The sequence below is a fragment of the Lolium perenne genome, chromosome 6 (assembly GCF_019359855.2).
Source record: "Lolium perenne isolate Kyuss_39 chromosome 6, Kyuss_2.0, whole genome shotgun sequence".
NCBI lineage: Eukaryota > Viridiplantae > Streptophyta > Magnoliopsida > Poales > Poaceae > Lolium > Lolium perenne.
The window spans coordinates 239,382,882-239,399,540 of NC_067249.2; the positions used below are offsets into that span (position 1 = coordinate 239,382,882).

At 41.1% G+C, this 16,659-nt stretch overlaps 1 protein-coding gene across 1 annotated transcript; it reads left to right on the forward strand.

Moving 5' to 3' along the window:
• Nucleotides 1-1,616: 1,616 nt before the first annotated feature.
• On the forward strand, nucleotides 1,617-3,552 carry LOC127305724 (uncharacterized). Its single transcript, XM_051336249.2, has 2 exons — nucleotides 1,617-2,221; nucleotides 3,086-3,552. Exon 1 carries the CDS (start codon nucleotides 1,827-1,829, stop codon nucleotides 2,199-2,201), a length of 375 nt encoding a protein of 124 aa, XP_051192209.1. The 5' UTR covers nucleotides 1,617-1,826; the 3' UTR covers nucleotides 2,202-2,221; nucleotides 3,086-3,552.
• Nucleotides 3,553-16,659: the final 13,107 nt, after the last annotated feature.

Below are 16,659 nucleotides of genomic sequence, written 5' to 3' on the forward strand. Positions count from 1 at the left end.
TTAATATGATACTGTATATAATCACTTTCTTTCAGCTACCCAAAGGAGTATTGAATAGGTGGAATTATTTTCGATCAAGATTCTTTTAGAAAGGATATAGTGAGAATAATAAGTATCGACTGACTAAATATAGTATGGGTTTGCCTACATGAAGATCAATGAGAGCTAGGGATTCACGACCTTGAGGTCAAGAATAGAGCCTTTCTAGGTAAATGAATTTACAAGCTACTTGCGAAATATGTGGTGTGGCAAACCCTCCTAATAGTAAAAAATGCAAGCTCAGGTGTGTTGTCCCAAGTCTATTGGAAACCCAGGGACTCAAATTTTCTAGGATGGTCTAATGGTGACGAAGAAACAAGTCTTCCTAGTTGGATCATCTCTAGTTAAGCATGGCTCGGAAATTATATTTTAGGAGAATACGTGGCTAGTTAATGCTACAATCTAGAAACAATATCCATCTCTATACAACATTGTTCATCACAAGATTGATACCATCGCTAAGGTTTTGGAGTCCACTCCACCAAATGTGACTTTTAGAAGGGATTTAGTTGGCACTAGGCTTGCATCATGGAATGCTTTGTTGCATCGTGGTCCAGTTGACGCAAGAGTTTGACAAAATTTGGTGGAATATACATGAGAGTGGTATATTTTCAATAGGCTCCATGTATAGAGACATGGTCCATCTAGAGCTGTTAGTTGATAATAACACGAAAATTTGGAAAACAAAGATTCCTATTAAGACCAAAGTATTTGCATGTTACATCCATAGATGAGTAACCTTCACCAAAGAAAATCTTGTAAATCGCAGTTGGCACGAATGTAAAGTTTGTACTTTATCATCATGATGAGAGAATCAAACACGTATCTTCCGGTCTAAATTTGGTAGATCTATATGATCGGTCATCCAGATAGCTTTTACCTTGCATCCACCATGTAGCATTGCTAACTTATTTATCAACTAGCTAACTGGTGTTGATCATAAGTTTAGAATTCTTATTAGGTAGGAGAGCTTGATGTTATTTGGTCGCTTTGGCTATCTAAAAATAATATGGTATTTAACGATAAAAAGATTCTTCTACGTTGCAGGTTTCTACCGGTGTACAATTTTGCTCCATTTATGGTTGTCTCTATAACATTGACAGCGTGATCTACAAATTAATCATGCATTGTATTAAGGTTTTACATGAGGATTATTGAATTGCATATTTTCTTACTTTTATTGAACCTGTGTGGTTGTGTATCCTAGTTACGTAGAAATGTAGAAACCGGATGTAGTGTTTAAACTTTCGGAATTGCTAAGTTTCAGCTAGCTGAGACGTAGCTTATGTCTCAGTCACGTGCTCTACCGTTAGATTTTGTTTCTGCTTGAAGATTCGTTTTTATGTTGTTGCACTTTATTTAGATCTGCAATAAAATACACTAATATAATTTAACCGAGACATAAGTTAAGTACCGAGGCTTAGAGACACCCTTAAACTTTTTAAATAATGAAGGCCTATTATAATAATAAAAAAAGAGTGGCGCAGGAAGAGGATGCCTTGAGAGCTAGCTAGTTAAATTAAGCAAGTTGGCAGATAGTATGACCTGTGCTGATCGGCATGCAAGGCCACAGGCACTGTGTGTATAGCACGTCAACTTCAGATTACCCAAGACCTATCGCCATCCCACTTCCCCGTAACATCCTCTTAGTTTATTTAGTACAGCTACGCGAAACAAGCTAGCGCACACACATCTCATTTCGCCGTTCGGAAATCGGAAGCAAAGGGCCAAGGCGGTGCAGCTCGCTTGCTCGCTCCCTGTAAGCAAGAAGAGGAGAGGCGAAGCCGATGGGAGATCTGCAGCGCACGGGCGGGGCGCCGCGGCGAGTCGCCGTGCAGTTCCGTATACCGCGGCGGCCTGCCAAGGCGACGGGCGCGCCGCCTCTGCCGGCGGCTGGCGGGCGGAAGAAGAAGATGCCAGTGGCGCGGCTCGGCCGCGCACGGAGGGGCCTCTTCGGGGCGGTCCGGCGGCTGCGCATGCGGTGGGTGGCGGCCGTGTATCGGCGCGCGCTGCGCCGGCTGCGCGCCTTCTACGCCAGGGCGCTGGAGGACCTCCTCGAGGGCGCGGCCTCCATCAGCACGCTGCGCGCCCAGGCCGGTGCCGACTGCTCCTTCGGCACCGCCTTCGCGCCCGTCGTCACCGCCGGCCGCCGCTACAACTGACCGCCCTGACCGGTGTCCATGTATGGTACTCGATCGTGTTTAACTGCATGGGATGAATCCAAGTGTTATATATTCTTCTGCTTCTCGATTAATTGCATTTCTTCGATCTGGTGCCTTGTTCTTCCACCTCTTCTTGATCTGCACGCTACGTTGTCTAGCTTCTTTAATTAGCCTAGCATGTTACTAGCCGGTAGCTGCTGCGTACGTACTAAACTACTAATACTCTATTTCTCAATCAGAAGAGCACAGATGATAAATTAGACATGGAACGAAAGAATCAAACTTCTTGGTTTCAGATTCCTTCTACTCTACACTTAACTAGTACAGTATGCACCTTATATTTTAGGCTTTTTCATATTTTGTTTACTTCAAGAATCAAGATGTACGTGGAGTACAGTGCACATGCATTCTAATTTTTGAAACAATCAAAGTGCTTAATTACTTCATACAGATTTTTTGCAGTGGCATAAAGGAAAAAATGCTAGAGCTCCGCTCGTTTATTTTCAACCACTACTCCAGAGTGGTTTCAGACAAAATAAGAACTTCTTTTCGATATAAAGGGGAACTAAGAAGAACTAATTGGGTAGCGAACACAACGACGACTAGAGTGCGGCCAGGAATTCTGCACTAGTTGCTTGCGCCGTCTCATCACCCGTCACACGATACGACAGGAAACGGAAATATATTCGGTGTGGCGGCCGGCGGGTGCCAACAAACTGGAGTAGTCGGTAACCCAGCTGCGTCACACGAACTGCATGATTCGTTTGGCTAATCATACACTGAACGCTGCGCTGGGTGTTAATTAGATTTTGATTTGTATATTCCGAGGTGAGATCAGTATTTGATCTCATGAGTCACTGATGACATCCACAATAATTTTGAAGGAAGAAGACGAGAGACGCACTCCCACATATCCGGACAACAAAGCCCAGGTAATTTTAAGTGGGATGAAAAACAGAGCGGAAGCAGACGTAAATGAGTGAAGCCACCCATAAACATATGGTGTCGGAGACCAAAAAAAATGACCTTTTGGGTGTCCCAACCAAACATCCAAGAGGGCTTATCGGTGGAGCATAATTCTCCAAGCATTGAGAGATGTTTGACAATGTTCACATAGACTAAGACATCCCGGGTACAATAGCATGGAAGTTTGGCAAGGATGGATGCTACCTCTTTGGCATACAAGATGCAATTCTTGGTTGCCACATCTTCTATAATGCCTTTCATAGTTCGGAAGCCTCGCAAAGCCTCGCACGCCTTTTAAGTGCAAATTTTCCACATGGTTGATCATGCAGAACCGTGTGTTAGTTGTAGGTATATTCTTGGATCTTCTTTCTAACACCATGGATTAACAAATCTAAAAGAAATAATATGTAATTAATACTTCTTCCATTTCACGAAATAGTCTTAGATTTGTATCAACATTTTGTCAAATCTCAGACGGAGGGAGTACAATTTTTGTATGCAAGTGTGATGATTAACTAAGAGTTACATTCTCTCAAAAGATAGAGTTATGAGGTAGTCATCGTATAGAAAAGGCACTAACTAGATAGAAGAATAAATCTTACATGATGAGCAGACTGACGAACTGACGTGATTACCCCGCCACAACTAGGCACTAGTGCATACCCTGGTCGGCTGGTCTCCTCGCGCTAGTGGATGGTCAGCGGCGGCGACGCTGCAGCGGCAGCCCTCTAGCAGCGAGGCACGTAATACTTCGCTACGACCAGCCAAACGATTGATCTCATATCTGTATGACAGATGGACAACAAAGCAGCACGCCTGACTAGTTATAGTGGGAAGTAATAACTCTATGTTACTACCTTCGTAGTAGTAGTTGCAATAGGAGGAGTAGTAACAACAAAGTAGTATCATAGATATCTTCATTAATTAGCTTGTAGATTCACTGAATCTAACTACTCATTAATGAAGATATGTCCGATTTTAAGTATGTCCGATTTTAAATTGTTCATATTATAAATTTGTTCTGATATAAAAATGGTCAAATTAAAAAAAATTGAAATAGTTCATATTCAAATTTTTTCGGATTCTAAAAATGTTTAAAATTGAAATTTGTTCATATTATGAAATTTTTCATATTTAAAATTTGTTCAAATCCAAAAAATGTTCAAATTTAAAATTTATATGTTTTTTGTGTAAAAAATTATTCAAAATCTGAGTAATTTCCGTAAAATCAAACAGTTAAAAATGGAACAAATTTGAAAGCCGAACATTTTTCAAAATCAAACATTTTTAGAAAATTAACATTTATCATAATTGAATTTTTGAAAATTATGAACATTTTTTAAAAGTAAACAATTTTTCATTATCTGAAAATCATAAAAAATTAACAAAAAACGGAAAAGAAACCAGGTTAAATATGAAAGACCTGCTAGCAAACCGGTAAAACCCCAGAAAAATCTGGCCAGAATCTGCAGCCAACAAACCGAAAAAGAGAAACGCATTGTACAAAAAAAGAAAAAGATCGACAGATTCTGTTACAGAAAAGAAGAAGGCGGAGAACTGGGCCGGCCCATTAGATTGATCAACGTACGCTGAATGCCAGATAGCGCCCGTACTAAGCGGAGAATAGGATTCGCCCATATATACTCTGTACTCTGTAGCCTGCGTACCGTGTATCGTCGTATTGGCTATTCCCCCCTCCTTCCCCTAGCAAAGTGTTCTCATGCGGAGAACTTGTGGTTTGAAGCTAGAGCGTGGATGAACATAAAATTGCCAGCTCTACATCCAGATACGTGGACTCGTGATATCATATGTGATGAAAGGTTCAGTGATGATGATAGATCAAAGATAGTTACAGTCATGTGGGCAATATGGTCATCACGGAACAATATTACTCATGATAAGGGTGTCCTTGATCCGGTTCAGACTATGGTGCGAACGAGGGAGGCCCTAGATGTGCTGGATATCCCTAGGCATCACGCCAAGGTACTTCCAGGCCATGGTTGGAGACCGCCAGATGAAGGCTGGATAAAAATCAATACAGACGCCGGTGTCTCTATGGAGAATCGAAAATCTGGAGCATGGAGTAAACCGTATCCGGGTGTGACTAACCCCTTGACAGGTGAGGCATTGGCGTTAAGGGATGCTGTTATCTTCGCAAAGCTCCAGGGTATTACGCGAGTGCTGATGGAGATGGACTGCAAGGAGGTCGTCGACTTCCGTACGGGTTCTCGCGATGTCATAGCGCCTATCATACAAGAGATTGAAGGGCTAGCCTTTTCGTTTTTATCTTTTGATGTTTCACATGTAATGAGGTCAGCTAACACTCATGTCCACATTTGTGCTAAGCATGTTTGCACGTTGGAGGTTACGAGTTGCTGGATGAACTCTCCGCCTAGTTTTTTGGTTACCAGTACCCAGGCTGATTGTGCTGGTGCTGGGTGAATAAATCCTTTAAATTCCTCGCAAAAACAAAGCTGGAATTTTGCTCTTGATTAATTTCCACTTATATCATTATAACCCTTTGTTTCCTCAATGCTTATATCCAGTTCGGAATCCTATTAATGTTGTTCTGCGCTCTTACATTTGTTTCCTAATACGGTCATCCAAGTGCTCTTTAGTGGTTCTGATACGTTGGTTCAACGAATTACTTTTTTAATACAGAGTATATATTGATACCACGAAGATACTAATTACATTTGACCTCCGCAAGGCCGTATCCTAATGATATTACGGATGCAAACAACTGAAAAAGTAAGTTAAAATTTTGAAAAGTCTCTCTATAGTGTTTAAATCCTTATAGCAGCAGCACAAACACTACGCCATGATAACACTTGAAGTAGAAGTTCTTCGAAAGCGACGCCTCCAAAAAGAAAACGTGCACAATCGTCATCGTTGCCCGATAATAGATCTTAGGTTTTCACCCTGAAAAATCCTCGCTCTTAAAATAATACCTTCAACAAGGTCATTGCCGGCACAACCAGTTAAGGACAAACATTGGATTTTCACCTGAAAAGTATGACATTTAACTTCTTTTGTGCTGACATGCCCACTCGCATGCCGCCGTTATGAAGCATGAAACACCAAACCAAACAAGTTCACCATCGACGCAAAGCCTCGAACCACCAACACTAGTCCTCAAAACTCGGGTTCCATGCCATTCCCCGCATCTGATTTCACCATGGAAACAAAAAGACGTGTCCCATGACGGAAAGCTTCACGCCGCTCTATCCTGAAGCCAAATGGTCAGAAAAACATGGAAACACACGACCGAATTCCATCCGATCCAGCGTTCTCGAGGCATGAGTCGCCTAAGGGAGTTCGTACCGGAGCCTTCCAGGACTCACACTTCGGCCAAATCAAGGACGATAGGCATCCAGTAGATCTTCGTCTTGACACGAGAGGAGCACTAGGACTGTGATGACTCACAATTATAGGGGATCGCAACAGTCTTCGAGGGAACTAAAACCCAAATTTATTGATTCGACACAAGGGGAGCCAAAGAATACGTATAAGTCTTGACAGCGGAGTTGCCAATTCAGCTGCACCTGGAAAAGCACTAGCAACAGGGTGATGTGAAAGCAGTGGTAATATGATGCGGCGCCAGAAAATAGTTGGTACTACTTTGATGGCGTGTTGACAGGGAAATGTGATACAACAATAATATGAGAGCAATAGTAACACAACAGTAGCAGTAACACAGAGGCAATGACACTGGAAAATATCCCAGCGCGCAGTTGATTGAAAAGCAATGATGATGAAATAAAGGACCGGGGTTCCCGGCGATCTACACTAGTGGTAACTCTCCAGATAACAAGTGTTGGGTGAACAAATTACAGTTGGGCGATTGACAGAATTGAATTTAGCATTAAGACAAAATATCCAGTTTATTAATATTGTAGGCATGTGATGTCTACGGGTGCTTCTATTCTTGTAGACAGTGTTGGGCCTCCAAGAGCAGAGGTTTGTAGAACAGCAGCAAGTTTCCCTTAAGTGGATCACCCAAGGTTTATCGAACTCAGGGAGGAAGAGGTCAAAGATATCCCTCTCATGCAACCTTGCAACCACAAAGCAAGAAGTCTCTTGTGTCCCCAACACACCTAATAGGTGCACTAGTTCGGCGAAGAGATAGTGAAATACAAGTGGTATAAATGAATATGAGCAGTAGTAACGGCGCCAGAAAAGTGCTTGCTGGCGTGCAGTTGATGGTAGTAATATTGCAGGAAGTATAAATGCAGTAAAACAGTAAACAAGCAGCGATAGCAGTATTTAGGAACAAGACCTAGGGATCATACTTTCACTAGTGGACACTCTCAACATTGATCACATAACAGAATAAATAGATAGATGCTAGACTCTACACCCTCTTGTTGGATGATGAACATCACTAACTGTGTAGGATTACACGAACCCTCAATGCCGGAGTTAACAAGCTCCACAATATTCAATGTTCATATTTAAATAACCTTAGAGTGCATGACAGATCAACATAACCAAACCAAGTACTAACATAGCATGCACACTGTCACCTTCACACTACGAAAGGAGGAATAGATCACATCAATACTATCATAGCAATAGTTAACTTCATAATCTACAAGAGATCACAATCATAGCCTACGCCAAGTACTACACGATGCACACCTTTGTCACCATTACACCGTGCAGGAGGAATAAACTACTTTAATAACATCACTAGAGTAGCACACAGATATATTGTGATACAAAACACATTGCAATCATAAAGAGATATAAATAAGCACTTCACTATGCCATTCATAACAGTGAATAAGTATTCTGTGAAATATAGCCTAAGAGACCCACACGGTGCACACACTGTCACCTTTACACACGTGGGACAAGGAGTCTCCGGAGATCACATAAGTAAAACCCACTTGACTAGCATAATGACATCTAGATTACAAGCATCATCATATGAATCTCAATCATGTAAGGAAGCTCATGAGATTATTGTATTGAAGTACATAGGAGAGAGATGAACCACATAGCTACCGGTACAGCCCCGAGCCTCGATGGAAAACTACTCCCTCCTCATGGGAGACAGCAGCGTTGATGAAGATGGCGGTGGTGTCGATGGAGAAGCCTTCCGGGGGCACTTCCCCGTCCCGGCGGCGTGCCAGAACAGAGACTCCTGTCCCCCAGATCTTGGCTTCACGATGGCGGCGGCTCTGGAAGGTTTTCTCTGGTTTCGTCGAACGTGGTAGGGTTTTCGCGACGGAGACCTTAAGTAGGCGGAAGGGCAGCCTCGGAGGGGGCCTGGTGGGCCCACACACTAGGGGGGCGCGGCCTCCCCTCTAGCCGCGCCAGGGTGTTGTGTGGGGCCCCCAGGGCTCCCCTCTGGTGGCTCTCGGGTGTTCTGGAAACTTCGTCCAATTATAAGACTCTGGGCATTGATTTTGTCCAATTCCGAGAATATTTCCTTACTAGGATTTCTGGAACCAAAAACAGCAGAAAACAGGAACTGGCCCTTCGGCATCTCGTCAATAGGTTAGTTCCGGAAAACGCATAAATATGACATATAATGTGTATAAAACATGTAGATATCATCAATAATGTGGCATGGAACATAAGAAATTATCGATACGTCGGAGACGTATCAGCATCCCCAAGCTTAGTTCCTGCTTGTCCCGAGCAGGTAAACGATAACAAAGATAATTTCTGGAGTGACATGCCATCATAACCTTGATCATACTATTGTAAGCATATGTAATGAATGCAGCGATCAAAACAATGGTAATGACATGAGTAAACAAATGAATCATAAAGCAAAGACTTTTCATGAATAGTACTTTCAAGACAAGCATCAATAAGTCTTGCATAAGAGTTAACTCATAAAGCAATAATTCAAAGTAAAGACATTGAAGCAACACAATAGAAGATTAAGTTTCAGCGGTTGCTTTCAACTTGTAACATGTATATCTCATGGATAGTTGTCAATGCAAAGCAATATAACAAGTGCAATATGCAAGTATGTAGGAATCAATGCACAGTTCACACAAGTGTTTGCTTCTTGAGATGGAGAGAAATAGGTGAACTGACTCAACATAAAAGTAAAAGAAAGGTCCTTCAAAGAGGAAAGCATCGATTGCTATATTTGTGCTAGAGCTTTTATTTTGAAAACATGAAACAATTTTGTCAACGGTAGTAATAAAGCATATGTATCATGTAAATTATATCTTACAAGTTGCAAGCCTCATGCATAGTATACTAATAGTGCTCGCACCTTGTCCTAATTAGCTCGGATTACCAGGATTATCATCGCAATACACATGTTTTAACCAAGTGTCACAAAGGGGTACCTCTATGCCGCCTGTACAAAGGTCTAAGGAGAAAGCTCGCATTTGGATTTCTCGCTTTTGATTATTCTCAACTTAGACATCCATACCGGAACAACATAGACAACAGATAATGGACTCCTCTTTAATTCATAAGCATGTAGCAACAATTAATGTTCTCATATGAGATTGAGGATATATGTCCAAAACTGAAACTTCCACCATGATTCATGGCTTTAGTTAGCGGCCCAATGTTCTTCTCTAACATTATGCATGCTCTAACCATTTAATGAGTGGTAAATCTCCCTTACTTCAGACAAGACGAACATGCATAGCAACTCACATGATATTCAACAAAGTGTTGATGGCGTCCCCAAGAGCATGGTTATCGCACAACAAGCAACTTAATAAGAGATAAAGTGCATAAGTACATATTCAATACCACAATAGTTTTTAAGGCTATTTTGTCCCATGAGCTATATATTGCAAAGGCGAATGATGGAATTTTAAAGGTAGCACTCAAGCAATTTACTTTGGAATGGCGGAGAAATACCATGTAGTAGGTAGGTATGGTGGACACAAATGGCATAGTGGTTGGCTCAAGGATTTTGGATGCATGAGAAGTATTCCCTCTCGATACAAGTTTTAGGCTAGCAAGGTTATTTGAAACAAACACAAGGATGAACCGGTGCAGCAAAACTCACATAAAATACATATTGTAAACATTATAAGACTCTACACCGTCTTCCTTGTTGTTCAAACTCAATACTAGAAATTATCTAGACCTTAGAGAGACCAATTATGCAAACCAAATTTTAGCAAGCTCTATGTATTTCTTCATTAATAGGTGCAAAGTATATGATGCAAGAGCTTAAACATGAGCACAACAATTGCCAAGTATCACATTATCCAAGACATTTTACCAATTACTACATGTAGCATTTTCCGTTTCTAACCATATAACAATTAACGAAGCAGTTTCAACCTTCGCCATGAACATTAAAAGCTAAGAACACATGTGTTCATATGAACCAGCGGAGCGTGTCTCTCTCCCACACAAGGATGAACTTATTCAAACATAAACAAAAACAAACAGACGCTCCAAGTAAAGCACATAAGATGTGATGGAATAAAAATATAGTTTCAGGGGAGGAACCTGATAATGTTGTCGATGAAGAAGGGGATGCCTTGGGCATCCCCAAGCTTAGATGCTTGGGTCTTCTTAAAATATGCAGGGATGAACCACGGGGGCATCCCCAAGCTTAGACTCTTCACTCTTCTTGATCATAGTATATCATCCTCCTCTCTTGACCCTTGAAAACTTCCTCCACACCAAACTCGAAACAAACTCATTAGAGGGTTAGTGCATAATCAAAAATTCACATGTTCAGAGGTGACACAATCATTCTTAACACTTCTGGACATTGCCCAAAGCTACTGGAAGGTAATGGAACAAAGAAATCCACCCAACACAGCGAAAGAAGCAATGCGAAATAAAAGGCAGAATCTGTCAAAACAGAACAGTTCGTAAAGACGAATTTTAAAGTGGCACCAGACTTGCTCAGATGAAAATGCCCAAATTGAATGAAAGTTGCGTACATATCTGAGGATCACGCACGAAAATTAGCAGATTTTTCTGAGTTACCTACAGAGAATTCTGCCCAGATTCGTGACAGACAGAAATCTGTTTCTGCGCAGTAATCCAAATCTAGTATCAACCCTACTATCAAAGACTTTACTTGGCACAACAATGCAATAAAATAAAGATAAGGAGAGGTTGCTACAGTAGTAAAAACTTACAAGACTCAAATATAAAACAAAATTGCTGTAGTAAAATAAACACATGGGTTATCTCCCAAGAAGTGCTTTCTTTATAGCCATTAAGATGGGCTCAGTAATTTCAATGATGCACTCCCAAGAAATAAGAGTTGAAGCAAAAGAGAGCATCAAGAAGCAAATTCAAAACACATTTAAGTCTAACATGCTTCCTATGCATAGGAATCTTGTAAATAAACAAGTTCATGAAGAGCAAAGTAACAAGCATAGAAAGATAAAACCAGTGTAACTTCAAAAATTTCAGCATATAGAGAGGTGTTTTAGTAACATGAAAATTTCTACAACCATATTTTCCTCTCTCATAATAACTTTCAGAGGCATCATGAACAAATTCAACGATGTAACTATCACATAAAGCATTCTTATTCACATGCATAAAAGTATCATTACTCTCCACATAAGCATAATCAATTTTATTAGTTGTAGTGGGAGCAAATTCAACAAAGTAGCTATCATTTTTATTCTCATCATGTGTAGGAGGCATAGTATTATCATCATAAAAATTACTCTCCATAGTAGGCAGCACTAAAAGACCAATATCATTATAATCATCATAAACAGGAGGCAAAGTATCGTCAAGGTAAATTTTCTCCTCAATGCTTAGGGGACTAAAAATATCATGCTCATCAAAGCCAGCTTCCCCAAGCTTAGAATTTTCCATATCATTAGCAATAATGGTGTTCAAAGCGTTCATACTAATATGTTTCATAGGTTTTTTAATTTTCGCATCAAACCATCCAAGTCTTAAATCAGGAAATAGAATAAGAAGCTCACTGTTGTCCATTATGCCAAACTAGTGTAAACAAGAAACAAAAAGATGCAATTGCAGGATCTAAAGGAAATAGCTTCGAGCACACACACAACGGAAACAGAAAAGTACTTTACCTGGGACCGGAGTATGAGTGCCTTTTACCTTTCCTCCCCGGCAACGGCGCCAGAAAATAGCTTGATGTCTACGGGTGCTTCTATTCTTGTAGACAGTGTTGGGCCTCCAAGAGCAGAGGTTTGTAGAACAGCAGCAAGTTTCCCTTAAGTGGATCACCCAAGGTTTATCGAACTCAGGGAGGAAGAGGTCAAAGATATCTGATGACGCGTAAAGCACACGCTCGTTGGGAACCCCAATTGGAAGGTGTGATGCGTACAGCAGCAAGTTTCCCTCAGTAAGAAACCAAGGTTTATCGAACCAGTAGGAGTCAAGAAGCACGTTGAAGGTTGATGGCGGCGGGATGTAGTGCGGCGCAACACCAGGGATTCCGGCGCCAACGTGGAACCTGCACAACACAACCAAAGTACTTTGCCCCAACGAAACAGTGAGGTTGTCAATCTCACCGGCTTGCTGTAACAAAGGATTAACCGTATTGTGTGGAAGATGATTGTTTGCAGAAAACAGTAGAACAAGTATTGCAGTAGATTGTATTTCAGTAAAGAGAATTGGACCGGGGTCCACAGTTCACTAGAGGTGTCTCTCCCATAAGACGAACAGCATGTTGGGTGAACAAATTACAGTTGGGCAATTGACAAATAAAGAGAGCATGACCATGCACATACATATCATGATGAGTATAGTGAGATTTAATTGGGCATTACGACAAAGTACATAGACCGCCATCCAACTGCATCTATGCCTAAAAAGTCCACCTTCAGGTTATCATCCGAACCCCCTCCAGTATTAAGTTGCTAACAACAGACAATTGCATTAAGTATTGCGCGTAATGTAACTAGTGACTACATCCTTGAACATAGCACCAATGTTTTATCCCTAGTGGCAACAGCACATCCGTAACCTTAGTGGTTCTTGTCACTCCTCCAGATTCACGGAGACATGAACCCACTATCGAGCATAAATACTCCCTCTTGGAGTTACTAGCATCAACTTGGCCAGAGCATCTACTAATAACGGAGAGCATGCAAGATCATAAACAACACATAGATATAACTTTGATAATCAACATAACAAGTATTCTCTATTCATCGGATCCCAACAAACGCAACATATAGAATTACAGATAGATGATCTTGATCATGTTAGGCAGCTCACAAGATCCGACAATGATAGCACAATTTGGAGAAGACAACCATCTAGCTACTGCTATGGACCCATAGTCCAGGGGTAGACTACTCACACATCACACCGGAGGCAACCATGGCGGCGTAGAGTCCTCCGGGAGATGATTCCCCTCTCCGGCAGGGTGCCGGAGGCGATCTCCTGGATCCCCCGAGATGGGATCGGCGGTGGCGGCGTCTCTGGTAGGTTTTGCGTATCGTGGCTCGCGGGACTGGGGGTTTCGTCGCGGAGGCTTTAAGTAGGCGGAAGGGCAAGTCGGGGAGGGGGCACAGGGGCCCCGGATGACAGGCGGCGCGGCCAAGGGGGGGGCCGCGCCGCCCTAGGGTTTGGGCACCCTGTGGCCCCACTTCGTTTCGTCTTCGGACTTCTGGAAGCTTCATGGAAAAATAGGCCCCTGGGCGTTGATTTCGTCCAATTCCGAGAATATTTCCTTACTAGGATTTCTGAAACCAAAAACAGCAGAAAACAGCAACTGGCACTTCGGCATCTTGTTAATAGGTTAGTTCCAGAAAATGCACGAATATGACATAAAGTGTGCGTAAAACATGTAGATAACATCAATAATGTGGCATGGAACATAAGAAATTATCGATACGTTGGAGACGTATCAGCATCCCCAAGCTTAGTTCTGCTCGTCCCGAAGCGGGTAAAAGCGATAGCACGAGATAATTTCTGGAGTGACATGCCATCATAATCTTGATCATACTATTTGTAAAGCATATGTAGTGAATGCAGCGATCAAAACAATGTATATGACATGAGTAAACAAGTGAATCATAAAGCAAAGACTTTTCATGAATAGCACTTCAAGACAAGCATCAATAAGTCTTGCATAAGAGTTAACTCATAAAGCAATAATTCAAAGTAAAGGCATTGAAGCAACACAAAAGAAGATTAAGTTTTAGCGGTTGCTTTCAACTTGTAACATGTATATCTCATGGATATTGTCAACATAGAGTAATATAATAAGTGCAATAAGCAAGTATGTAGGAATCAATGCACAGTTCACACACAAGTGTTTGCTTCTTGAGGTGGAGAGAAATAGGTGAACTGACTCAACATTGAAAGTAAAAGAATGGTCCTCCATAGAGGAAAAGCATCGATTGCTATATTTGTGCTAGAGCTTTGATTTTGAAAACATGAAACAATTTTGTCAACGGTAGTAATAGAGCATATGCATCATGTAAATTATATCTTATAAGTTGCAAGCCTCATGCATAGTGTACTAATAGTGCCCGCACCTTGTCCTAATTAGCTTGGACTACCGGATCATCACAATGCATTGTTTTTACCAAGTGTCACAAAGGGGTACCTCTATGCACTTTGTACAAAGGTCTAAGGAGAAAGCTCGCATTGGATTTCTCGCTATTGATTATTCTTCAACTTAGACATCCATACCGGGACAACATAGACAACAGATAATGGACTCCTCTTTTATGCATAAGCATGTAACAACAATTAATAATTTTCTCATTTGAGATTGAGGATATATGTCCAAAACTGAAACTTCCACCATGGATCATGGCTTTAGTTAGCGGCCCAATGTTCTTCTCTAACAATATGCATGCTTAATCATAAGGTGGTAGATCTCTCTTACTTCAGACAAGACGAACATGCATAGCAACTCACATGAAATTCAACAATGAATAGTTGATGGCGTCCCCAGTGAACATGGTTATCGCACAACAAGCAACTTAATAAGAGATAAAGTGCATAATTACATATTCAATACCACAATAGTTTTTAAGCTATTTGTCCCATGAGCTATATATTGCAAAGGTGAATGATGGAATTTTAAAGGTAGCACTCAAGCAATTTACTTTGGAATGGCGGAAAATACCATGTAGTAGGTAGGTATGGTGGACACAAATGGCATAGTGGTTGGCTCAAGTATTTTGGATGCATGAGAAGTATTCCCTCTCGATACAAGGTTTAGGCTAGCAAGGCTTATTTGAAACAAACACAAGGATGAACCGGTGCAGCAAAACTCACATAAAAGACATATTGAAAACATTATAAGACTCTACACCGTCTTCCTTGTTGTTCAAACTCAATACTAGAAATTATCTAGACCTTAGAGAAACCAAATATGCAAACCAAATTTTAGCATGCTCTATGTATTTCTTCATTAATGGGTGCAACGCATATGATGCAAGAGCTTAATCATCAGCACAACAATTGCCAAGTATCACATTACCCAAGACATTAATAGCAATTACTACATGTATCATTTTCAAATTCCAACCATATAACAATTTAACGAAGGAGAAACTTCGCCATGAATACTATGAGTAGAAACCAAGGACATACTTGTCCATATGCTACAGCGGAGCGTGTCTCTCTCCCATAAAGTGAATGCTAGGATCCATTTTATTCAAACAAAACAAAAACAAAAACAAACCGACGCTCCAAGAAAAAGCACATAAGATGTGATGGAATAAAAATATAGTTTCAGGGGAGGAACCTGATAATGTTGTCGATGAAGAAGGGGATGCCTTGGGCATCCCCAAGCTTAGACGCTTGAGTCTTCTTGATATATGCAGGGGTAAACCACCGGGGCATCCCCAAGCTTAGAGCTTTCACTCTCCTTGATCATGTTGCATCATACTCCTCTCTTGATCCTTGAAAACTTCCTCCACACCAAACTTAGAACAACTCATTAGAGGGTTAGTGCACAATAAAAATTAACATATTCAGAGGTGACACAATCATTCTTAACACTTCTAGACATTGCATAATGCTACTGGACATTAGTGGATCAAAGAAATTCATCCAACATAGCAAAAGAGGCAATGCGAAATAAAAGGCAGAATCTGTCAAAAACAGAACAGTTCGTATTGACGAATTTTAAAATGGCACCAGACTTGCTCAAATGGAAATGCTCAAATTGAATGAAAGTTGCGTACATATCTGAGGATCATGCACGTAAATTGGCTTAATTTTCTGAGCTACCTACAGGGAGGTAGACCCAGATTCGTGACAGCAAAGAAATCTGGAACTGCGCAGTAATCCAAATCTAGTACTTACTTTTCTATCAACGGCTTAACTTGGCACAACAAAACACAAAACTAAGATAAGGAGAGGTTGCTACAGTAGTAAACAACTTCCAAGACACAAAATAAAAACAAAGTACTGTAGGTAAAAACATGGGTTGTCTCCCATAAGCGCTTTTCTTTAACGTCTTTCAGCTAGGCGCAGAAAGTGTGCATCAAGTATTATCAAGAGACGAAGTGACAACATCATAATTTGTTCTCATAATAGAATCAAAAGGTACCTTCATTCTCTTTCTAGGGAAGTG